Genomic DNA, 25491 nt, shown 5'->3' on the forward strand with positions numbered 1-25491 from the left:
TTTCCTGTCTGACTGTCTCTTTCTCAGAAATGGCTCCTTGGATTAATTTCAAGCTTTATTTGTAAGAGACGTCTCAGCAAAGGCATGAGAAAGGTTCGGTTCTTGTAATTATTAAGTGAGGAAAACATGCTGTTTACCCTCAACAGTATATTTTAACAGTACCATTCCAGTCATTCCCATGACCTGGAAATTTCCCTCTTGCCGCACCATCACATATCTATTCCAAATTTGCTTTTATTCCAGCTTCCTGCTCATACAGTAACACTGCAGCGATGTGGTTCCTGCTCGACCCAGACTTCAAGCGCTGAATCGTTTGCATCTGTCTGCTCCTGTGCTGGGTCCTCCAGGCCCACTCGCCCCAGTACTTGCTGATCTCTTCTCCCTGCGAAGGGACGGGGCTGCGTTCCTAAATGCTCTTATTGCTTATGCACGGCTCCCTTGGGAACTGTGTGCTACAATTGCTTATCTGCTCGTGGTTATGAGACAGCCAGACGGATCCACGAGACTTCAAGGAGCTCGAATGGCAGATAACGATATGCTCTGTGAGGATTTCACACCCCTGCCCGCTGGGGCTGACATGTTTTGCAATTTATTTTATGCTGCTTGGCAGGTGTTGAAAAAGAGAACTTGCACCAAAGACAGCACTTGAGTTGTTCACAACCTTCACACAGTAATGCAAAGATCTTTGCACAACCCAGGTTGTTGGCATTTCTTTTTTCACCCTTACCCCATTTTTTTGGATGGTCTCCTGATGAACAGCAACCCTCCTTGTTTTCCCAGTTGGCCCATTAGCTTGTAGCCAAGGATCTTTTCCAGCTTTGGAGAGATTTGTCCAAGGTTGCCAGCCCCTAAACAACAGACAGGCTGTAGATGTGCTCTTGGCCTTCCTGCCCTGCTTCCTCCATCACCACCAGCTCACCCTCACCCTGTGGGGCTTGCTGTTAACAGCACCTTCCCCAACCACTGCTGCCTTCATGCCTGGCCACCTTTTTCTTAGTTTCCAGAAGATCTACCATGGACGTCCTGCCATTCACCTGGGCTACACGTCACTTGGAAAAGCCCTTAAAAGCACCGCAACACTTCTTTAGAGCTCTGAAAAGATTCCAGACTGCCCAAAATGGTGGTTTCTGTTGCATCTGGAAGCATTTGGTGTTAAGATCCAGTAAATCCAAGCTGCAGGTCTGGCAGCTGGACGAGTACCCCGTGTAAACGCCTGCCTGGCACCGGGCTGCGTCCTGCCCTCCCTCTCCCATCGGTATGGGGAAGGTCTTCCTTCCTCGGCATCCCACAAAAGGCTTTTGCGATCGGGGAGAGGAGAGGACAAGCTGAATTTCCTCAGCTTCCAAGGTGACAGCAGTGTCCGCAGTGCTGATGAAGCCAGGGGAGTGCGTGCTGTTGGTTTTCACTGCAGAAAATTTCCCCGAGCTCCTGACAAACACAGACCTGCAGACAGCACCCTGACCTCACTGACACCGCTATGTGAGTGACCAAAGGGGCTGATCGTCAGCTCAGGCCACCAAGGGAATCGTACTTCGAGTGCAAAGGAAAAAAAGGCCTGTGTCTACTAGCAGGGCTGTGGAGAAATCCCCTTTCCTGCAATGATTTAGAAACTTCATCTGAAGAGGTAAACAAAGGGAGTGCAGGATCTGTCATCAACCACAAAGCGATTTGGGGATTCCAGCCATGCAAACCCATGGGTAATTTGGGCCGCTGCCCAAAGCGCTGCCCCAGAGGACAGAGCTTCCTTGCGAAGCATCTCCCTCTGCTGCAGCCCGGTCGCCGCGAGGAAAGCCCAGCCCACGGGGAGGACGGTGCCGGTGGCTCCTGGTGGCACAAAGGGCACACCAACGCAGGGAAAAGCTACAGACTCATCATCCCCTTGAGGACTCACTTCAGACCATGGGCTGAAGGGCATGCAGAAAGCAACACTTCAGACACTTCAGCCTTCAATAACAGGAAGGGGGCTCCTCTCGCTCAGCAGCCAAATTCGCACCGAGTCTACATGTAGACCCTGGATTCTCGAGCTCCCTGGTGGCTTTCTGCTGACGGGGGAAAGGAAATGCTTTCTATTTATCAGTTTTATCATCCTGTGTAAGGTTTGTTTCCTCTACACTTGAGAAGGTGATCAGAAGTGGAGGAGATGTAGGCAGACCGCTGGTAAGCGTGCAACAGCAGAACATGAATTTGCTTTTGGTTGCTTAGATTTAGGACAGGAGATACAAGTGGGTGGCAGCGTCTCACTGTCCTTTGGGTTTTCTCAGTGTCCCCATTTGCCTCATGAGGAGTCAAACGTGGTCTAAAGGTTCACTAATAAAAATCTTGCCGCATTTGACCATGGTAAGGTAATCAACTTTTCTTTGGACCTTAGCTAAGCAAATTCAATCCCTGAAATTTTATTGTACCCCCATCTCAGCTTTGGTGAGCAGATTCGGACTTCGCCGTGGATAAGGAAATCCCCCCAGGCTGTGGTGTGTTCTTCACCTCTCAGGGTTTTTTTCTTGCGAACCCATCGTGGCAGAGGCGCAGCAACCAGAGCAGGAGGAGCAGCCGTGGTTATGGGGCCTGAGGTTACTTCTGCAGAATGACGACAGCCCTAGGAATTTGCATTTTTCTTTATGATATGTTTCTCTTGTTGAAGCTTATTTGAGGGATTCATTTGCCCTTCAGGGGGTGTGTGGTTAGCAGAGAATGCAATAAAATCCGAGAGCCACGAGATTACTTGTTTCTATGTGTATATTCCTCAGGTTTTGAATACAAAGGATCAATAAATAGGTCACTGCTCCTTAATATGCACAAGAGCAGGCAGCAGGATAACAGATCACTCAGGCTCTACCAGAGATAACCTGGTTTTATTTGTATTTTTGGGCAGATCTCCATCAATAACTCCCCAGAAACTAGAAATTGTCCTGAAGATGTATCCAACACAATATTCTGGGACACAAACCATGTTCAGACATGCTGCAGAAAGATGAAAACCATTACTGATTCCTTTGCTTTTGTAAGGCAGTGCTGTAGTATTAACATCAGCTAACATCCTTTTGGGTTTTAGCTTACTTAAGATTAGTGAAATGCTCATTCATAGGGTGGAAATGAGTCACTTGGAAGGGAGAAGAAATGAAGTCTCATTTTGCACAGTAAGAGAGCCTCAACTCTGTTTAGTCACCATTTTGTGGAGTGTCTTGTATTAAATGATTCACTTTTTCCAGAGCATGTGAGTTCTTGACGTTTCTGAATGTTAGAATAACAGTTGCTTTGGTGCTCAAAGCACAACAGAGACAAGTGGATGGTATTATTTAAAGCCTGACCTCACAGTCAGATGAAAAGCACGTCCCGGTGCTTGAGCCGCTAGGATAAACTCATTGCCTAGGTGTTTCCTATGCAGAAGATCTTGAGGCAAGACTGAGAAGACAAATAGGAAAGGCACAGCACAGCACAGCAGAGCTCCCTGAAGGGGGGTCCTGGCTCTTGTCTGCGCCCACAAGTACTTCCATTTTGTTCTCTCATTTTCTAAAGCTGCCAGGAGTGCCAGCTGCTGGTCGTTCCCTTGCTGTGGCAGACGGGGAGATGGGCAGTTAGTTAGGACAGCCTCCTTTTGCTGTTATTTAAACACTGCCATGACTGACACTGAATGTATCGGACGCGGAGTAGACATCCAGGAGATGAACCTAGTGCAATAACTGCTTTATTAATCATTGCCAATATGTCCGGAGAGAAAAAGAATTATTTAAAACCTTAAGAAAAAAAAAATATTGCAGTGATCAGAAAAGGGTTTCCCCTTGCTATAATCACCTGTCTCCTGGCGGAGCATCTGGGCAAAGCTGGAGAGCCGCAGGAATCCAGACAGGGCAACCAACCACCCGGCCAAGGAGAGGGAATGGTGTGCGGCCAAAGATGCTGAGCTACAGCCTGGTAAATGAACCTCAAAGAGCCACAGCCTGGCCCCCACAGGACAGGACAGTAAAGCAGGCAGGCAGCATGGTTTCCCATTGCCCATTTTCCTCCTGGGCAGGGAAAACAGCACTGAGCTAAAGCCGCTTTAGTAAAAGGGCTGCTAAAAGCTCCGTGTCCCCATGTCCCCCTGGCAAGAGCAAAAGAAAGTGCCAACCTCTGTAAATGCTCGTGCACGTGCAGCTTGGTCAATTGGGATCCCAACTCCCAGATATCTGATGATAGAACGATATCTGATGTGTTTTACTGTAATTACCTTGTTTTTACACGCTGTCTAAGCCAAGTCATGCTCAGTATTTGCTTTCATTAACTTTTTAAGAAAAAGATTGTCCTGAGGGCAATGGCACTTGTCGCAAAAGCCAAGCAAAGAAAAAAAAATCTCGAGCCAAGTGATGAATTCGAAGATTAAAAAAGCTGTAAGCCTTATAGAGCAAAAAAAAAAGCTCCAATCCACTGGTGATTGGTCAGGCATCTGCTTGGGCTTTTGTAGGAAACGCGGGAAGTGTAGTGGTGAAAGATCCTTGGAAAGAATGCGCGTTTGTAATAAATAATGCGTATGCTTTAACAAACAGAACTTTATTTATTACGGCACTTCAGGTAGCATTTAGTTTCTCATGAAAGTAGTACTTCAGGCTTTCAAAATACAAACACGTCACAGTACCTCTAATTATTATTATGTCCTTCTTGCAGAAGAAATCGGCTTTGTTGGGCAACATCCTAGTTTAAGGGATTGCATCAAAGTTTTTTAAGTGACTTGATTATGTGTCTGTTCTGCTTTTGCTCGATAGCCAGCCCTCAGCAGTGCTTCCTTTGAGCCCTCTGAGAAACATGTCAGGCACTCTTCACTCGCTTCTGGCCCTGCATTGTCCACATCTCTGCGGACAGGAGCTCTGACACCACCAATATTTATCATAAATAGCTGCACGTACACAGCAAACTTCTGTGAATTTCCGTAATAAAAATATTCATCTTTTTTTCCTTTTTTTTTTTTTTAGTCTGTTACTGCAGCCAAACTGATTAGACAATTTTAAAAGATTTCAGCAGTTGTAGGTAAGAGCTCAGTACTTTCACCTCTTAGAGCCAGCCAAGTACATCCACGTTATTACTGTTTGATTTTTGGCGTAGAAGCAACGATCCAGCCCTTTCTCAGGGAGTGTAACGAGGATCGTGAAGAAACGCAAAGAGAAGGAGGAAAGGAAGCAGGGAGGATCAAGTTTATTGCGGTGAAGGAGGGGAAAAAAAAAAACATTTCTGAGACCAAGTACGAAAAGTGTGATTGCGAAATTTAGAAACTAGCTGGTGAGAGGAGCAGAGCAGGAAACTCCTCCGCACTCACTGCTCGCTTTGTCTCTCTGAAGTCTCATCTCTAATTGACAGCTCCGGGGCCTCCTGTCGCCTTGGATCACAGGCCACTCAGAAAAGTGCCCACAGATCCAATTTGCAGCCCTGACAGTCTAATTGCCCAGGAGCTGGTGCTAGTGGGGCACATCAGGTACTCACGGGTACAGGTTTGCGTGTGAGGACCTAACACAGCCTGGAGGGGGGCAGCTTGGAACCAAAATCCGTTGCACTTGGGCTTTGTGCCCCACGGTCTTTTCCTTCTCAGATAGGCAGAGTTTTACTGCTGTGATCAAGCTGGCAAGGTGAATGTCTGGAAACATGACAGAGGGAGGCTGTATGCAGCATTTGGGTTTATTTCGCTTTTCTTTCCATCTTTTATGACCCCTGGGTTGCAGAACATGCCACAGAAGTTTGATCTCTCGGCCCCCTTGAGAGGGGACAAAATGCAGTTATCCCCATCCCCGCCACACAGACGAGGAAACTGAGGCATAGATATTGAAGGCAAGGCAACACCGGGAGGTGTTCTCAGATGATTTAAAACCTTTCTGAAGCTGGAGGACGTCTCCCCCGCAGTGCAGGAGGACATAGCTGTGTGCTTTTGTGCGTCAGGGAGCATCCGAGGTAGCTGGGGTACTTTATGTTCGCTGACAACCTCCCAGTGCCTCGAGGGGACCCCAGGAATCACCACAGCCGGGTAGCAGCTCTGTCACACATCCACCTGAGCTTCAGCGTGGTCAGAGGAGCACCCACGGCCCTGCTCTTCCGCACCCCCAGGGGGCCTGGAAGGCCTCTGCTAACCCCTGCGTGTCCTTCTCTGCCTCAGAAACCACAGCCACCAAAATCCCAGCTCCCTCCGGGTACAGGGCACGGAGTCCTCAGCACGGGGTTTTTCTCAAGCCCTCTCTCCAGTTGTAGGGCTGCAGCAAACGGTTGCATTCTGGCATTTCTGGCTGGGGATGTGCCAGACACTACCCTGCTGTGGTCACCTCCCAGGAGCAGCTCCATGGGCACACCAAGGTGGCAGCTCTGCCTCGCTCTGTCCCGGGGACTCCCGTGGTGGGGCCAATGCTGGCCACGGGACCAGCCCATGAGCTCAGCTTGGGGCTCGCCTTGTCTCTTGATCCTACCTGCTGGTCCCAGTGGTTCACCTGGGTTAGCGAGATTTTAGGACATAGGCAATGTCCTTAGTGTACTGTTATACAGCTCTTGACTCAACAGATCCCTGAGTAAGCCTCTAAGCACCCTTTTTATATAAAAATACTTGAATTTTTTCACTTGTCCCAACCCTGAATGAAATGTCGTTTGTTTCACCTGCACAGTGAACAAACTCTAACTTGAGAACATGCAAAGCGGGACCGCATTGTGCTCAGGCTGCTAGCACAAACAGCCACGGCAAAATGGTTTTCAAACCAATACCTGGAGCTTGCATTGAAGTGTCTTCTGTTTGGTGTCACAGCACTGCCTTCCCTGGCAATACGCACTACTTTGTTTTTAGTGTAGATCTGTTGGACATGCTGAAAAATATTTTGTAGTAGAAGTACACGTTGACGATCCTTAGAAGAATGCCCAGGAAGTAACTGAGGGACCTGAGAAGGGCTGCGGCCCTGCTGGAGAAATGAAACACCAAAGGGCTGCAGACGGGAGCAGGAGCGCCGCCGGCCTTCAGGAGGTCATCCGTCTGGAACAGGATGCACTCGGCGGCTACCAAGAGCCAGATGATCCTGGAAGTCCATCGGGCATTTTTCACTGTCCGCAGACGGCGAGACTCTGTGGGGAAGAAGGTGATCAAGTAAGCTTCGAGGGCAACGCAGCTCAGCAGCAAGGCGCTGATGTGTGCGTTTGCAGTGAGCAGGTTCTGCAGCAGGGCCGAGGCGAATGCTGGAGATGAGATAGCAACATCAAAGGTCCACGCGACCATTTCAGCAGCAACACTAACAGAAACCAGGATGTCTGCTTTTGCTAGACTCGCGATGAGAACTGTGGTGGACTTGGATGAAACCTTTGCAGACTGCAGGATGATTGTCACGTACAAGCTGCCCAGCAAGCCCAGAAGGGTGCTGACAGCATTTGAAGAAGACAGGACAAGGTATTGGATATATTTAAGTACCAGGTATCTTCTGAGGTCTTTCATGTGGTCTCTCTCCATAGAAATACTAGTCAGGGAAGAATACCTGGAATGCATATAAAAAAAGTTGATTACATGTAAGATGAGCGGGATACGTTGCAGAAAATTAGCATTATATTACCTGCTTTCGTACAGGCAGCGGCTGGCATCCTGCACAATCCAGCATCATTGTGGCTTTGGTCAGTTACCCAGCTTCAGAGTCATTCAGTATGTGAAATCCTCACAGCTCATCAATTATTAAATGAATTGCATATAAAACCTAGGAATTATAGCGTTTTCTTGTAATTATTGCAGGGGTCATTTCAGGGAACTGGAATGACTTGACCGTTACTGGGAAAATTAAGGTCAGAAGAGGGCTACTTTCATTATGAAAGCTTTTATTTTTTTTTCTGTTTGCCTTTGTGGGTCAATAATTCAACATAATATCACTGGGAAATCTTAAAAGAAAAATTAAAGAAGCTCCAGAAAACATGAAATAGCAAAGGTGGTCCCTGACTTTCAAAGGGAAGAGCAAGAGGAGCTAGTTCCCGGAAAATGACTGAAATAATCAGACTCATTGTTATCTAAGAAATAGTGTACGTAAGGAAGACTAATGTGGTTTTCTCACAGATAAAGCCTATTAAATGATCTCATCTTCCTTCTGTAGAAGGATAATAGATCCCACGGGGGAGAAAACAAAGACTTCCAATATTGCTTCATGAAGCATTCCTACAAAGGAACAAGCTAAGGGAACGTGGACTAGACGAAACAACAATTAAGTCATGCACAGCAAGGTGGGAAAAGAAGAAGAGGCTAATTATCAGAGATGGAAGGAATGCTGTATCAGAAGATCTTGCAGACATCTGTCCTTTTGTGCGTTCTCATTAACTACAACAGGTATTAGAGTTTGTGCTTATTAAGTTTGCTTATTAAGTCTGTTACCACGAATCCGCAAGTACAGTTTCAGATCTAGACGGGAGCTGGTGCCTGCGACGTGGTGAGCGAGAGGAGGAACGGAGGTGTGGGAGGGAGAGGGAAGAAGCCCGGGGAGGAGGACGGCTGCCGTAGGCGGCAGTGCCGGCACACGTGGTTATCGGTACAGCCTGCACCTTGCGGTGTTTGCAACACCCACAGCTCGTGTCAGCAACGCTCGCGCTGGGAAAAGGCAGGGACCGTCCTGCGATGCACAGGCAGGAATGGTGTCTGGAAATACATGGGATGAGTCTTCGGTTTTGCTTGGCACAAGTTAAGTCTTGACTGAAGCGCTGAAACCAGTTTTGAGGTCAGCAGTTCAAGAGAGTATTGATTGCTGACGGTGTTTCAAGGAGACTGAAGACAGTGATGAGAGAGATAAAACGTGATACAGAGGGAAGGGAGTCGGGGTTGCGCAGTCTGGATTACAGGAGACGCTCGTTTGTTTAATTTACGTTAAGATAATTCAGATCACAAGTAAGGAGAGCATTAACAGGAAGGATGATCGAGCACTGGAATAGTTTGTCGTGAGAAATCGTGGACCCTCCATTACTGGGAATGTTCAGGAGCACACTGGGTGGGTGTTAGGAGTACAGGGAGGAACAGACATCATCTGCCGGTAGGCTGATGGACTTCAGCTGCCTCTCAGCCCTATTTCTCACGTCACTGAAAAGCATTTAGATTACCAAATGTTAATAACCCCTACCTACAAATGAAATAATGTCGATTTTGTCAAGAACCATCTCTTCAGATAATATTAAAGTTACGGCTCGTGTCACACCTGAACGTTTATTTGTTGAGGACACCCTGGGCCACAGCAATGTACTCTTCGCTCAGAAAGCACTATTTCCAATCATTAAAATAATATCGCTGTTACAGTTACACTAACAATTTTGTTTGAGTCATCTACAAGGCTGTTTGTGTTGTGTTTCGAGTTCATCGTTTAGTTGTGCCTCAGTTTTCTGCTGTAATGCTTCCAAACCCGTCTTTATCCAGATTCTGTTCTCACGAAACTTTGACAGTTATTCCCTTTTATTTTGAGTAGTGGCTCTAAAATGAGATCATTGGTGAGGTGGCCACAAATTTAGCTAAATGTAACAATGCCATTTCTTCTATACTTTAGCACCTATCTCCTTATGTAAGTTCCTGGTATTCCTAATATAAGCACCCTGGAGCTTGTACTACAAAGCTTTTCCTGCAGAGTTACCTAACAGGTCCGTGTGGCTGATTTAGTTCTTGCCTTTTTTTTTTTTGTTTTGGTGAGATGATGCAAAAGCGATAATTCTGTGTAATTCCTATGAAAGGTACTATTCAAGCCAACTTTTTTAAGGGTGGGATTCCTGTTGCTTGTTGAGGCTCGGTTTATACCAGTTTGACTCATCCAAAATTCATATGCACCTTTTCTTTTCTTTTATATATCTGAGCCAACTTGTTAGTGGAATCCTTTTCCAAAGAAGTAGGAAAAATTTAGTGCTTTACTCCATCTGAATTGTGATACAGTTCGTCTTACCCTAGTTTGCCACAGTGAATAACTAGAAAAAAATGATCCTTCAATTTCTGTAAAAAACAAAACCTTTCTGTTATTCACTGTTCTTTCCATTAAAACAAAGTCCTTTGACAGTTCAGTCCCTTTACTGTAAACTAACTTACAAAGAAGTGGCTTTGCTTCACTGCTGATGAAAGAGGAGGTGAAGAGAAAGGTTAATCTCTGAGCATTGGTTTGGCCATCTGTTTGGATAGAGAGCATTGATGAAATGAGGATCTACTATTGGAACAAACCATCCCAATCCACAGTGTGAAAGCTCGTACCTCTCCCTGGCTAGGAGTGGAGGAAAGCCAAGCTGTGGTATGTGTAGTTGAATTCTGATTTATCTTGTTATTCAAGCAAGCTGCTCCTTGTTTGAACAGGTATTATTTAGAACATTTTCCCCTTTTTTGGATTGCAGCCTATTTTTTTGTATATTTTAATATTAAGTAGATTTTTGAGCAGACAAATGATTTCCCTCAAAGATTTTTGCTCATATTATGACAACTGGTCACTGCCATGAATTGTCACATGGTGGAAAGTACACATAACCTCGCCCAGGCTGCTGCGTGCTGAAGAACAGCATAGCTGGCCACAAGACTTCAGCTAAACTCAAGGCTGTGATTCCCAGATGAAGAGTAGTAAACAAATCTGAACTGGTTTGAGCAGCTGAAAGAGTGAAGAAAATGTGCAGTTCATTAACTTCGGGCTTTTACATCTCTGTAAAATGTGGAAATAAAACTTCACTGGAAAATAAACTGCATCAAGAGGAAGTTTGCCATGTTGATAAAACCAGATTGCTCCAGTGAGCTTGTCCATTCATGTATTTCCTCCATCTTCTTTTTTTTTTTCATGGAAGTTCAAAACGAAGAAGACACCAAAGTTTGGATTTACAACAGATCTTCATCACGGCCATGTGGAACATTTTAACATGGAGCTTCTGGGCGTCGGGTCCTATCTTGCACCCCAGGTCTTGGTGATGAGCCACAGACTGTCGCAATGACGAGTGCTGGAAAAGGATGTTGAGCAGCCGGTACAGCCGGAGGACATGCCCAGAAGCAGCCGGTCCAGATGCTCAGGAGCTCAAAGTGTTTTTCACATCTTCCCTTCCTGAAAGCTTTGGTGATTTACGTAACGCTGCCAACATTTCAGGTAAGGTCACAAGGCACTTTGCAGAGGAACTGGAGTTTCCCGAAGGATGATGCCTTCCTGTTCAAGACGTGTCCATGGTGTCCTTCCTTTCAGGGAACGGCTGCTTCAGGAGATGGGATCATTGCCGTGGCTCCTTCCCTCCACCCCTTTCATGCTATGATTTAGTGGTTAAAGCTCCCACCCAGAATGCAGCAGAACTAGGTTCGATTTCCTCCTTTGCCGCAGGGGATTGAGATGTTTATCTCTCAGCAGCGTCCCGACCAGCAGGCTGCAGATTGTCCTGAGGCGGGGACGCTTTTCGTACCACCTAAGGAATCTGGGCACAGCACAGGAAAACAGCTGACACCCTGGGCCTGGGCAGGGATTAGGAAAGGCTCGGGGACCACATATGGGTAGCTGGGGGGAGTTCCTAGGGAAAAGAGCATCCCAGGTCCCAGTACTTGCTCTGAACACTGCCTGGATACATCTACTCTAGTAAAATAAGCAGAGCTAGGAGACATTCCTGGCACTGGACCTTCATTAAGTTGCATTTAGAGCTTCAATGGCCCTCAGCACAATTTTGGTACCTGCTGGTGTGCACCCTCCTGAATGCTGAGTGGGCATGGGCTAGGTTTTAGGGGAAGGAGGGAGTGCTGCCCACAGGCACCAAGGATAGTTTTAGGGTACAGTCCTCATTGCTGAGGTCCTGGCCTTATCAGTAGGCAGCCACAGCCCTCATATAAGATAAAAGAGCTTCCCCCAGCTGGCAAACCCTGCCGGCCCGCAGAGGACCACGGGGAGCGCAGAGCAGCCGCTCTCCATCACCAGACCTTCCTCTGTCCTTGCCAGGCAGGTGGGATCAGGCCTGGGCTGGGACCAGAGGGAAACGGGCACAGGGGCTGCTTCCAGAACGGCTGCCCCCATCCTGCCACAATGGCCAGAACCGGCACAGAAGGCAACCTGAGCCGAGTCATCTATTTATTTATGGTTTTCAAAGCAGCCTCTTGCGGTTTTATTTGCAGGTCATCCGCAGGCGGGTTGCTACATGTGGACAATGACACTTAGACAGCTTCTGTTTAGTCCTGCTCCAGGTAGCAGCCTCAGCTCAAACCCATGGCAGGTTTCCTGAATTAGCATTTTCATCCGTGCTGGTTTTTATCTGTACCGACATCGTTCTCCTGAGACAATTTACAAATTCCAGTTAACAATAGCTCCTCAACAGTCTTGGTTATGTCATTGTAGTCTGAGAGGTACATAAAATATCTCCTACTCTTAAACAAATAGTTCCTTTCAGAATTCTTCTTGGAATTGTGTCAGAGAACATATAGAAGAGGAGAACAACGTTGAAACCCAAATTACCACCGAATACCCTGACTGTAATGAAGTATGTTAGCTTTCACTTAGTTTAAAAGCAAAAATACTTACATTTGCTGGAAAAAGCAGCCAGAAATAGCTTTCTCCATCACTGTATGCTGTGTATGGTCTGCAGCAGAGCTAAGTGTGCCGTTTCCCTTGGATTGCTTCCTGGTTTTTATATATAGCCCCGTGCATAGTGCACCACGTCAGAGCGCTGGGCTACGCCGACAGGATTTGTTTGGCTAGGCACCATCCCCAGAGCTGGTTTCACAAGAACTGCTCGCCTGAATTATGACAGTTATTAACTTTCAAATGTCTGGAAAAATTGATGCCCTGTGTGGTAGAGGAGTCCCAGACACTTCCTCAACTACATCGCAACAGCTGGAGCAGATGACGATGAGAGCTTGGGTTTGTCTGGGTGTCACATGAGCTATCGCAGATTATCCGTGAGTAAAAAAACGAGTTTCTTCTGAATATAGAAGCGGTGTCCTCCAGCATGCAGAGCAGGACCGGGCCACCCCGACGGGTGTTTGTGTTGGTGTTGCTGGGGATACCCGGGTTTGGTGCTGATGACGTTGGCACAACCTTCCCCTATTGTTCTCCAGGGGTGACGTGGGTTAAGCTGAGCTTGTCGGCGTTTCAGTACCGGGCGGGCTTCCCACGGGGTCTCACTGCAGTGGGAGAGTGGAGCAGGGTCCTGCAGATATCCTGAGGAATAGCAGACCCGGGTGTTCGTACACACGTGAGCACAACACCATAGCTCCCGACCTGATCTCGAATATCTATCTCCTGCTGAGGGTCATCACATCAAAGCGGGGAATTAAATGCAGAAACGAAAGCTGCCTTGCTTTCTGAGTTTGCCAGCCTGGTAACAGCTCTGCTGGCAGCACCCTTCCCCTCACCACTCCTCCAAGCCGCAGAAAGCTGTAGGAGGGGGGATAAAGCGGCTGAAATCCCAAGAGTTACAGCCCAGATCTGACCAGGACGGGGCCCTGCGTTCACCTGCGCGCTCGCAGGCGGCTGCAGCCGTGGGTTTGCAGTGGGGTACTGGGGAGAGGGCATGCACCAAAGCCACAGAAAGTCCCCGAAAAAAGGAATTAGACTTGTGATTAAATTACATACATTTTGATTTATATTTATTTTTGTATTTGATTTTAATAAGGATGAGTTGGCTTTTGCCCAGAGGCTCTCTGTAGTGATTTTTATTTTTTTTACAGCTACTGTTTCTATGATATTTGGTTATTTTGCTTGTCAGGATGATAAAACAAAATTGTCAGCTGCGAGAGCATAAATTCTGTGAGAGTCACATGCTTTCTCAGCAGCTTGAAATTTCATAATATTAGCCCACCCCCGGAAAAGATAAAGCAAAACCCTCTGCTTCTCCGGGGCATGACCCGTTTCATCAGAGTGCTTCCCCCGCCTGTGCCCGCCCTGCAAAACCCTGGTACGGGGGGGGCACGGCGGGGGTGAGGTGAGGGCTCCGGGGCTGAGCTGTGCCCCTCTCCATCCCGCTGCTGCAGGGCTGGGAGGAGACGGACCCACCACGGGGAAGCTGTAGGCAGCTCCCCCAGTTAATCCCCCCCGCCTTACTAATTGCTCCTGACAAGCGCTCGCTTGCGGGGCTCCCCTCTGAACTCACCTCCATCTCCCTGACGTAACCAGAAGGTGCGCAGCAACCCCGATAAGCCAGCTCACAACGATTTGTGCAGTAGGAGACGGTTCCCAGCATTTTTCCATAACCTGTTTATTTTGTGTTACACCCTTGTTTGAGAGCTCTGGCCAGCTCTGTGCATTGATTAGCAGTGTTCTTTACACCTTTACCACACCACAGCATAACACTGCTACTTAGCTTATCGAATTGTAAAATTATATTTGACTTTAAAGGAACTTATTACATCCCATCAACGCAGAAGGTTCTTTTTCACTGCTGTTACTCATCCAGTACTTTGTCTTGATTAGATTTTAATGTCCCCTAATGACTTCTCCTCATTTCCTTGAGGCCCAGTCTAGATCTTCCTACTGGAAATAGTGTTTTTGCTTGTTAAGTGTCCCCTTGTTACTTGCCTTCATTTATCTGAAGTATCATTTATTCTTATTCTATGTTCTCCCTTTATTTTTAACTTTCTTTTTTTCTAGGTTTTTGTACCTACCACATACATGAAGATTTATAGGCTTACTCTTTGAGTCTCACCTATAACATAAATAGGGCCAAATGTTTTGACCTTGTTACCTGGGATGAGATGCATAGGAAAATCAGGAAGGCTATATGGTGAATTTTTACCAGATTTTCCAGAAAAAAACAAGAACCAAAAGCATAATCATCTGCAAGAATGGATAAGGAACTTTCCTTTTCAACCTCAGGCCAAGATACACAAAGTTTTACTTTTCTCACACTTCCTACATTTCATAAATAATCTGACCAAAAGTCTTTCGAGACCTCCAGTTTCCTTCCAGACTGTTCCGATACCTTCCTTTCCTCATGACCCCGTCCCAAGACTTTGCTGGCCCTGTTTTATTGTTGGTGGTTCGTTTTTCAGCCTGTGCCGGTTGTTTTCTGTAGAAAACTAAATGCTGTCCAGATGGTGTGGGACCATCCAGTTCCTCACACCTGAGAAGAGATACGGAGTGTGAAGCACGTGACGACACAGAAAACCACATCCACATCCCCCAGCTTGCCACAAAAGAGGGTGGTGAGCTCTTGTCTGCGGTCTTTCAGTAAGAATTGTGTTCATGGGTTTGAAGCTGCACCCTATATGCATCCCGTATGTGATACTGTTTCGAACAGCCAGCCAAAGCACTGGCGCGGCACTGAGGTGCCCCTTGGAAGCACGCCTGGCCACAGGAGCTGCCCTGCCCTCGGCCCTCCCTCACGGAGGGAAACGGGAGCGAGCTGTGTCACTGGGAGTGACTGGTCTGCTCCTTGCCTTGCTTCACCCCAGAAATCCGAGTACCGATCTCAGGGCAATAAAAGAAACTCCCTCTGTGCGGCCCAAGGCCTTCCCTGCTGCCTGGCTGGGCGCTGGGTGCTCTTCCCCTCTGGGGCAGAGCAGCACTATTTCCAGCACATATTTGATAATGTCTTTTGCGTTTCAACTGGTTTCTTCTGAGTGCAAGAAGGTAGCATTTGCTACACGTATACAGAGAGAGACCCAATGCACCCCCTCTGTCTGTTTCTTAGCGTGTACCACACGTGCTTCTCGCTCCACGCTCCATGAATTTACTTTGTTAACGTTTCTGTAGTAACATGGCCGGGAATTGAGCTCTGCTTCACAGTAAATGAAACTGCACCCAAGCGATATTCACGTCCCACAGCAGCACTGCTGTGTGTTTCCGAGTGGTCCAAGGACACCTGCATTTTGAGTCACGCTGGAAACTAAGCCTGCTTCTCCTCCCAGGAAGGCACTGCTCTTCTAGTCTCTGTGTGTGATGCTCGCCCCGATTCCGTGCTCCCCCGAGCGCCTGCCCTCTCTGCTCCGCTGGCCTTCGTTTTGGTATGGCCGGGCATCACGGCGCTGCTACACAGCCAGCAGCTACGTGTGGAGCCACCAGGCAGGGGAGGAGCTGGTACCAGCAACGGGCATCCCATCACCTGCCCTGGTACAGGCAAAGGGATGTGCCAAAATTCAGTTATCTTCAGGACTGGCAAGACTCGGGACACACTTGGGTGGTTCCTCTTCCGTCCCAGTCCCTTGCAGCACTGGCACCAGTGCATACTGGGCATCTGCAGACACTGGTGGGCTCCCACGGGGCAGGACATCCAGGAAGCCGACGGGAGGCTCTCGTGTGGACGTGTGGTTGCTGCTACTGTTCTGGAGTGTGTTCAACGCCATTTCCCAGAAATGTGTCCTCTGCTGTCCTTGAGTGCTAGGAGGACAAACGTGTTGCTCCTCCAGACTTCCTTTGGGAATCGGTTCCTCCGAAAACACTTGCGGTGCTTCCCTGTAATATGAATCCTACTTCAGTTTTGCCTTGAGGGAAAAGGAAGTTATTTTCCAGTGACTGAGGCTACAGTAGAAGAAGATATTTGCAAATATGTTTGTAAGTTTGGCATTAGTTGTTTCCCAAGTCTACGTTGGTTTGAGGTTGAGATTTTCTGTTTGTTTTTCCTGATATCTGGGGGTTGTTCTGCTTTGTTTGCTTTTTAAAGAAATTTGTGTTTTGTTCAGGCTCATAAACCGGAATAGTGAATTATCATTGAGTAAAGAATGAAGATCCACTGCTACTGAAAATTCAGTTGTTAACTGAAAACATCCCTCGAGGTCTGGACACATTGCAAATGGCTGAGTTCATTAGAATGAGATTTCTGTTTCCTAACAGCAGCAAGAAATGGAAGATTTGCGCGGGTCCTGCTGGGCTTCAATTGAATTAGTCCTAAAAATGTGCCTGAAGATTTCCTATGCAAACATCAATATTTCCCCTCCAAAAATTGCTATTAAGAAGGCAGACAGCCTGCAGTGACAAAGGCTAGTCCTGTGGGATATGGGATAATAAGAAATCCTGTTTGCTGCCAACACCTGGCCCTGTCTCTGGCGACGTGCTGCCCTCCTGCCAGCACGGAAAGGCGGCGTCTGTCCTGGTGTGAGGAGGCGTCAGTCCGGGCAGCAGCCGGTTTCTCTAACCCCGTACCAACCACCCTCGTGGCAGGTCACGTACTGGTACAGGGAGCAACGTTGTCCCAGCCTTGTCCCACGTCCCATCAACTGCGTATTGACCCGCAGCGTGTCTTCTCCAACTTCTACACCTATGTGGCAAACATTAGCAGGGCAAAAGCTTGTTGTGTTGGTGGGAGGTAAACACAGAACCATCAGAAAAGCCCAAAGGGATATTTGGGGTTGCAAGAGTTTAGCTCACACGTGGAGGCACGGCTGGGGAGCCCTGTGCTGGGCAGTGCTCTCTGACAGCTCCATCAAAGCAAGAAACCCCAACCCACTGCAGGCACCAGAACTAGTGCCACAATTTGTCCCCATCCCGATCATTGTACGTTCAACCATCACCTGAAACCACCCTGCTGCTGCCGAAGGAAGCTGAAAAAAAAAACAGCAAGATGAATTACCGGCACTGCCTTCGCTGTTTGCCAGGAATCTGCCTTCTCTGTATTAAAGATTGACATTGGTTATCTCTAGCTGGCATGGGGGAAAGTCGCTTGACAGTAAGAATAATTTATTATTCCTTTAATAAAAGATCTGAGGAGCTATTTAGAGTGTTATTCTTGCCTAAAAGAATGAAAGGAGGAAGCAATTCTGTGCTACTCCATGCAATTCCCATATTAGTAGATGTATTTTGCTTGGACAGATGACAGACATTAGTAAATTGTTTCCTAGTGAGACCACACAGATGGAAAAAATAACTTTGATAGAAAAACAGTTAATTAAGAGAGCAACCTAATTGCACAGTAGTTAAACTCACTGGCAACCCTAGAAATATTTTTGGGAAGCTTGGTTGTCCTAAGGGAGTTACTTCGGCCTATTTAATGCCCAGATTGCTTAAACAGTAAAAAAGTTGGCCATTTTCCCTCATTGTCAAGATTTCTTTGTGTTCCCATTTAACGTTTTTTACGTCAATAATATAATTATGGGTAGGCAGGTTTAACCTGGCAGCACACAGCCACCTGTGAGCATGCAGAGAGGGTAAATCCCAAGCCAGGAAATTCCTAACCGTGTCCATAGCCACCCTCTGCCCTCGTGTGTGCCCTCGCATCTTCCCACAAATACATTCACCCTTATTTTGGTAGAGAGTCACAAACTTGAAAGACATGAGACTCGTGATGCAGAAGCACATTTGTTTGACCAGAAATTCTCAGCGCTAGAAATGTTTTAATGCTGCACGCAAGGGACTCCAGCGGTGACACTGTCCTTGTTCCCCTGCCCCCTTCTGCATGCCAGAGACCTGGCTGGCCATGCCCACCCTGCACTCTGATGCTTGCCATCAAGCTTTTGAGCATCTCCTGTGTTTCTCTTCACTGGAGGGTTGCTTGGGGCTCAGAGGATCTTTCAGTCCCACCACAGACAGGCTGCCCAAAGCAATGCCCAGTGGATGAGCTGATAAATTCCCAGGAGCTGAGCGGGGCCCACATCCAGCTCTGGGGAACCTGCCAGAGACAGCACAGACGTCAGAGCGATGCAGGCAGAACCCCAAATCTGAACCCTCAAGTGACCATTTTCTACCCTATAAATATAAGCTGTAGGGTTGGTCCAACTGTGTGTCGTTGGCTTTAGTCTGGATGCAGTTAGCAAAACAGCTGTCATGTATTGAAGGTTTCTAATCTGTTTCTACATCTCAGTGTTCTGCTTTGTATGAGGCAGATCACTCTGGTCTTTGACTTAGATTTGCATCGTGCCAGATGACCCAAGAAATCTGGTGGTGCCAAGGTGGTGCTTTCTGCTGCAGACCAGCTGTCCCCGACACTGCAGCTCGTGCCAGGGCGCTGTAGCAGCGGCGTTGCAGGTTCTTGCACGAGCCCTCACTGTTCCTTTGCTTCTTGTCTGCAGCAGTGATGCCGTAACTGAGAAAAGGCGTGGATGCAGCTTAAACACCTATTTTACAGCAAGAGCTGTCACATCTCTTCTGCACCTGTGTAGCTATTGCACAGGGTTGGTTTGCAGAAGTCGTAACAGACCTGAATGTAGTTGTAATTAAAATAGGACTAGCTTCAGTACTGTAAAAATACACCTTGGTGAGCTTCAGACCTGAGCTGTGTCCTACAAAGCAGTTTCCTGGGTTGCACACAGGATGCTTTTCCTGCTGAGCCCTCCTGTTTAGTAGAAATACTGAGAAGATAAATGTAAATTGTTCGTTTCTGGCTGACAATGCTTACCACATCCTCTCGGGAGGGCCAGGCTGGAGGACCAGCCGGGTGCTGTGGCTGACCAGGCAGAGGCATTGTGGACAGGTTGCGGGGCCTGGGCAGCCCCACTGCTGGGTGTACAGAATCCGAGAATGGGCAGGGGCCGGAACAGCCCAGTCCCTTTCCTGGGCTGCTGTTTTGCTTTCCCTATGAAAGGAAGCCGGAAAGGCTTGATTTGATGCCTGTGGAAATCCTGAATTCACAGCCAAGCTTACCTAGGTTCTTTTTGTGGCAAAGACAGAGTTTGGGGCAAATAGCTCGAGACAGGTAAGTACACTAATGGCACAGAAAGGCTGTGGTCGAAGTAGGGGAGGAAGGTAAGTCTGGACCGCGGGTCTCATCCTGCTCTATGGCTTCTCCCCTGTGCATCCACGTCTCAGCCAGCTGCCGTTCCTCCCTTCGGCTGTGCTGGCGCTCCTTGCTGCTGGGCCATGCACGGGATCCCTCGGGTTACCCACAGAACTCACCTGGGATTACAAACACAGCCCACAAAGGTGAGTTTGGCTTCGGGAGTTACTTTATAGCCTTCCCGATGTCACCTCTCTGCAGCAGGGAGGAGACCAGAGCATCGCTACCCGGTGCTGGTGGAACCGGGCTTTGGGCGAGCTGGGACAGCTGTAGCGGTTGTCATCGAGGGCATCAGAGAGGAAAACGGTTTTTATCTGCTCAGAGAAATTCTGGTCGTAAGATCAGAGAAAGCTGATATCGGGTTTTCCAGGGCTTGTCGCTCAGCAGATCATCAGCCTGTTGAAGCTGATAAGATGAAAGAACTGGAGAGAGTCCGGGGCATGGAGTAACGTATCTGTTACGCTGGGGAATTACCACAGATTTCTTTTTTTTTTTAAGGCCACAGCAGTGGTTTTCAGAAGAAAATAACTTTCACTGCCAGCTGAAACTGGGTGGTGTTGCTGCCTGCCCTCAAACACAACCAGCATGAGCGGGAATCACCGCCGTGGCTGTCACCATGGGCTGCGCAGACGGCTTTTGTTTCATCGTGATTTGCTTTTTTCCTCCTCTTGAGGAGAGGACTGGGATGTGTGAAACATTTTGCATGGGAAGGCAGGTCCTGCATCTTGTTTCTGGGGTCCTCTTGATGTTGCCTTGGACCAAGAAACTTTAGGAAGGAAAAAAGGAAAATTTTAGGAGGAAAATAAAGGCTGACTTAGGACACTGCTGCTGCTGCAGCAGTCGGTGGGGTTGTGAAGATACAGAAGGGCCGAGAGCTGGTCCCTGCCAGGGAGACGCAGCAGGTACTCGTGCTGATTTCTGTCCTGGCGTAGCCCTTTGGATTTGCTCTTTCCCAAATTCCCGATCTTCGCAGAACAAAGATAAAGCTTACATAATGATGGTCCTGTTCTAAGGAATCCTGTAGTGACTAAAAGGAAAAAACATTGTGGGAAAAGTCTGAAGGAAAACATGCACAGCATAGAAATAACACGTGAGTACAGCTAAATAAATAATGGATCAGGCCAAGACTTCAGCCAAACCCAGTGCTCATGGTTCCTGCAGTGAAAATCTGGGATATGGAAAATACTAGCTTGATGCTCTTTATTCTGTTCCAATAAAGAACTTTAGAGGCAAGAATGAGAAGCAGAAATCTCACTTGGAAGGCAGTGGAGGAACCTGACCGTGACAGTACAGAAATTGGTTATTAGGTTTAGCACTGGGCAGACACAAAATGCTTCAATTTCTGTGGAAGTTCACAACTGCGTTATTTCCCTTGGGTCTGCTGCCCTTCAGGGAGGACTGGCATGTACAAAGTACGTGGTAAGTCTGCTTGAGTTGCATTCGTCCGAAACATGGTGGTGCACATTGGGAAAGGCCCTGGAAGAAGAGCTGAAAAGGTGGCTAGATAGAGGGAAGTCCTTCAGTTCCTTTGTAACCCATATTAAGAACAAGTGTCTGAACAAATGTCCTTTAATAGCGATTTCTTGTCAGTCTCAGCATATAAATTAAAAAGAAGCATAGCTGATTTATCTTGCAGCACTCAGAATGCCTAAAAAGGGCAATTTTCGTGATGTAGGACGATCTTCAGGGGAAAAAGTCACCAGAAATCTCAGATATGTGTGTACAGTTGTCTCAGAAGTCTGAGCTGTCTCAAGGAGAGGCTGGTGTTGGGGCTAACACACAAACCACGGCCAGCTCAGCAATCGCTCCTCAGCCTGGCCCCACAAAGCCAACCAATATGGTTTCGGTGCACCTGCAGCCGCAGAGGTAAGCATGAACTACACCAGCACGGTTGTGTCTACCCGCGGGTAGCAAGGGTTGCAAAAATCCCTTCGGTCATTGATCATAACATCAGGGCATCCTAGTTTTGCAAATGCCGAATCTCCCCTGATACCTGCTGGGGCTCCGGAGACAGCAGGTCACTCGTCGGCGATGCTTTCCTCCCCACCCAGGGAGATCTGGCAGAGGAGCGCCTCAGGCTGCGAGCTGCAGAGACGCTGCGGTCGCCTTGGCATGCAAGAGCAGGGCTCCGGGAACGGGTGGCTGTGGGCTGTAAATCAGCCTGACGTGAGCAGGAGATGGCCCGAATGATCTGAACGTGCTGGTAAACAGGAAGGCAACGATCCTCCGCTGTAAACGTGGGTGACCGTGGGGCAGCCCGTTTGTGGGCACAGCATTAGGCCTTCTCGGGGGACGGGCAGAGGGGAGGGGTGCAAGCGACAAGCAGAAAAGTAGTGAGAGCCTGAGGCCATGCCTTAAAGTGCCAAGGTGTTGGACCACACTCTTAAAAGCAATTAAAGAGCTGAAGGCATTTAGAGCAAACCAGAGGCATTTGATACTGGCACAGCTCATTGACCCCAGCACCCCGAGGTTTGCAATGTGACTTAGAAATGCCCAGGCAAGGGAAAGAAAGAGGAAACGGGCAACACTCAGTGATAATTAACACCACTAAGAGCACTAAGAGAGAATAATTATTGGAAATGATGTCTGAGGTTAGGACTGGAAATAATAACAAATTTAAAAAAATAAAAAAGTGGTTACTTGAGAGTAAACATTTTAGTAACTTCTTGATAGAGGTCCCAGTTGAGTTCCAGTTCTCCAGAATTTAGGTAGAGACCATGAATATATATAACACGTGTCTGTGCTTAGCTGAATCTGGTGGGTGAAGTTTGCCAGCTCCAATTTTAAGGGAGAAATCTCTTTTCCCAGGGCTGCTTCTTCAGTGTACTTAAGGGAATTATCTTGGGAGAAAAATGATTCCAATAGTTTTGCTCTGACTCAGGCAGATAGCTTTATTCTCGAGAACTAGAGCAGCATTTCTGAGAGCTGTTTTTATTGCTTTTCAATATTCACAGTCTGCACTTGCCAAAGTATTCTGCCTTGTAAACTGAAGGAAAAGTAAATCCAGGGCTGAGTAAACTCTGACATGGTGTCAGGAAACAACCCCCCAGTGAAGCTGCATCCTCAGCCCGCCTGCAGCGTGCGCAGGCTGTGGTTTTACTCCTGTGTCTGTACAGAGACATCCTGCTGGCTGCTCCAGTCCCGCACCCATGTCAGAAGCAACCAGGAGCGTTACTTCTTGCAAAACTTGATTTGACAGGCATAGCAATAGAAGTGATTTGTTTCCTGCGTGTGCTTCATTGCATCAAATACAGCGAAGCATGCTAATACGCTGCTCTCTGTCTCCAGTGCCATTTGTTAAAAATCATCTTCATTAGCCCATTAACTTTACTGACGTTCTTGGATGTTATTAAGGCAGTTTTTGGAGCAGTTCTTAATTTCTAATCACAAAGATTTTGTCTGTCCTTTGTCCTCTCTTGTCTGCCTGACAATGATTTTTGAATGTGAACAGAACTGCAATTGATAAATACATTAATTCTGTACAACCACGGGGAAAGAATACGAGAATACAAAAGCTGAAAGTGCATTTCAAAATAATGACTATTACAACAAATAATGAAGAGAAAAAAAAACATAGTTTTTGGAAATATATTTCAACACTGGTTTGACAAGAAATGATTAGTCATAAATCGACAAGAGCCTGTGATTAAGCATTTTAACAACGGGATTAGATCAGTATGAATACAGTGATTAGTGGAAATATCCAGATACTAAAAATGTTGGTGAATGAAAAATAATATTGGTCTATACCAGCAAAGCCGTGTGAGGTTTGTAACTATTTCACCTCAGGGGCAAAGTGACTTGGTATCTAACGGGCTGAGCTGAGGTCCTCCACTCCGAAAGTACGGGTAAACCAAGCCAAAGAAGAGTCCTGGTGGTTCAGGCACGGCCGTGACGTTTTGCTTGCATGGTCTGCAGAGGATGAGTTGAGGATGTGTGCAGAGCCTACGCTCGGTTGGAAGAAGGACGCTCCTCGCTGCATCAGTGCAGACAGCAGGACGTCACGTTACAGTCAATGGGAAGCTGTCTGACGGTGTCTGTCCGGGTAGGGAGTCTGTCCGTGATGGGAAATTAATGTGTAGAAGATTCTCGATGGGCATTTTTTCAGGCTGCAGCTGTCGGTCCCAGGCCCAGGCGTGTGACAGCCAGGACTTGATGTGGCCGCCTCCACTTTTTTGCTTTAGATAAGCCCTGGAGCTGAAAGGCATCATTTCGAGTGTTTTTCCTTTTTCCTTTCTGTGACTCCCGTTTACCCTGAAGGCTTGCATCGCACCGCTGTTATGTGCTTGTGCCCCACAGAGCACTCCCAGCACACCCACGGAGTGGTAGCAGCCCATCACTGCTGCACCGTGCGCCTGCCCAGCACCGATGTAAGAGATCGGTAAGATTTATTCATTGTGGGTGGGCATCAAAATGCACGTGGCTTTTCAGCTAATCTAGAGCAAATCCATGTTGATGAAAGCTGTGACTGCCCGTTGGCAGGGGCTCATTTTACCCCATGGTGAAATCACCTGGTTTTAAGTTGGAACGAGTGGAGAACAAGTCTTTTCACCAGGGACTTAGTTATTCATGGAGATGAGCAAGGAGGGAGATCGGGAAAGACAAAGCGTGATCCTCTTTAGTCCATTTATTTCCTTTTTTAGGGAGATTCTGAAATTACAAAAATATGGCTTGTATGATAGCTCACTTGGTAAAACTTTTAAACCAAATTTTAATCATTTTAAGACAGTGGCAAGGCACAAAGAAATTGAATTGTGGCAGAAGGAGTCACATCCTCCTCCGGTGAGGGTTTGGGTTTTTTGTTTGTTTTACTAACTAAAAATAAAAAAAGAAAAAAAGAAAAAAGAAAAAAAAAGAAAAGAGCCCTGGCTTCTCAGCACATCAGATAAGAACACCACAAGGAGCATCGTGTTGTATAACTGAGGGGCTCAGGTCGCAGCCTGGGGAAGGCACGCACCAGGAGCTCGTGGCAGGGCTGAGCAGGGCTCATTGCCAGGGGACTGAGACCACGTCAGATTAAATCCACAAGGAGAGCATAAGGCAGACATACGGGAAGATCTGCAGCAGTGGGTAACAACCGGATCAGAGCAAAAGCAGATCCGTGTGGCGGTGTGTGGTGCACAGCTCATCTCTCTGACCAAGAACGTGAATTATTTTCAGCCAGTTCCACCAGTGACATCCAGGAAATGAGAAGAGGTAACTATTAAGGCCTGAACTGCTGCTATTTCATAAAACTCCCCTGCGTTACCTTCCATGATAACTAATCAAATATCTGTTCTAGAAGCAGAAATACAGAACTGTTGTAGATGGACACCAGTAGCTGCAAGACCATCTTTTAATTAATTCCTGCAATATAGGTCCCTTTATCTGAATCTCAGATCAAAACAGCCTACATAACTATGTCATCATTTTTCAGAGGTTTTTCTCTTTAATTTTTCCTTTTAAACAAGAAAAAAAGTTTGAGCACTTGAAAGTTCAAAGAACGGAAATTTCTAATATCGTTTCCCCTGGTGATTTTAACAAAATTACTTTGCATATCTGTTTATCTGTGCTCATCTTTCTCATGTTGGGTGTCTCAATTTCTGTTGACTTAAATTCTCAAAATGCAATCACATAGTCTTGCATTAGTTGCTAGAAGAGACAAAATGTTTATCTGTTGCTATGTTTCCATTAAATGCCCCTGTATATTTTGATTCATAGCTGATTGTTTCAGTCATTTTCTGTTTGGGTTGGCATTCGCTCCCCTGATAGCTTCATCGGTTGACAAAGGCCGTTGCACGTTTCCATCGGCAGGCCCGGAGGTGTGTGTTTGACCATCAGCACGGCTTGCAGCCTGCTTCTCCACTCCCTTGGACCTTGAGTGGGCTCTTGAAAGGCAGATTGTTTTGGACCGGTCGATATTTTTCCTAAGAAAAGCCTCTG

At 47.2% G+C, this 25491-nt stretch overlaps 2 protein-coding genes across 8 annotated transcripts in view; one reads left to right on the top strand and one right to left on the bottom strand.

Annotated features, from left to right (window-relative positions):
* The window catches only part of CYSLTR1 (cysteinyl leukotriene receptor 1), a 99999-nt gene that overhangs the window by 63302 nt on the left and 11206 nt on the right, over window positions 1–25491 (top strand). For 2 of the 7 annotated variants that reach the window (XM_083796656.1, XM_083796660.1), the window contains one exon: window positions 10750–11042. The exons of 1 other annotated variant lie outside the window; for it this stretch is intronic. In XM_083796656.1, the coding sequence (XP_083652782.1) occupies window positions 10910–11042 (133 nt within the window). In that variant the 5' untranslated portion in view covers window positions 10750–10909. Of the gene's footprint in view, window positions 1–243; window positions 259–7504; window positions 8291–8310; window positions 11043–25491 lie in introns of those variants that run through there. 4 more of the 7 variants (XM_083796662.1, XR_014571780.1, XM_083796663.1 and 1 more) reach the window with 4 other exon arrangements.
* On the bottom strand, window positions 4194–12565 carry LOC310880586 (uncharacterized protein). The gene is made up of 2 exons (XM_083796673.1): window positions 12447–12565; window positions 4194–7460 (listed from the first exon to the last, which is right to left on the bottom strand). The coding sequence occupies exons 1-2, from the start codon at window positions 12482–12484 to the stop codon at window positions 6770–6772; spliced, it is 729 nt and encodes a 242-aa protein (XP_083652799.1). The 5' UTR covers window positions 12485–12565; the 3' UTR covers window positions 4194–6769.

The sequence above is a fragment of the Anser anser genome (assembly GCF_964211835.1).
Source record: "Anser anser genome assembly, chromosome: 13".
NCBI classification, from domain to species: Eukaryota; Metazoa; Chordata; class Aves; order Anseriformes; family Anatidae; genus Anser; species Anser anser.

Excerpts from the sequence above, each read along its gene's own strand:
- LOC310880586 (XM_083796673.1), bottom strand. The coding sequence starts at position 12,484 with ATGGAGAAAGCTATTTCTGGCTGCTTTTTCCAGCAAAT. Across the intron at positions 7,461-12,446 it reads GGCTGCTTTTTCCAGCAAAT|GTATTCTTCCCTGACTAGTA; the intron begins GTAAGTATTTTT and ends TATGCATTCCAG.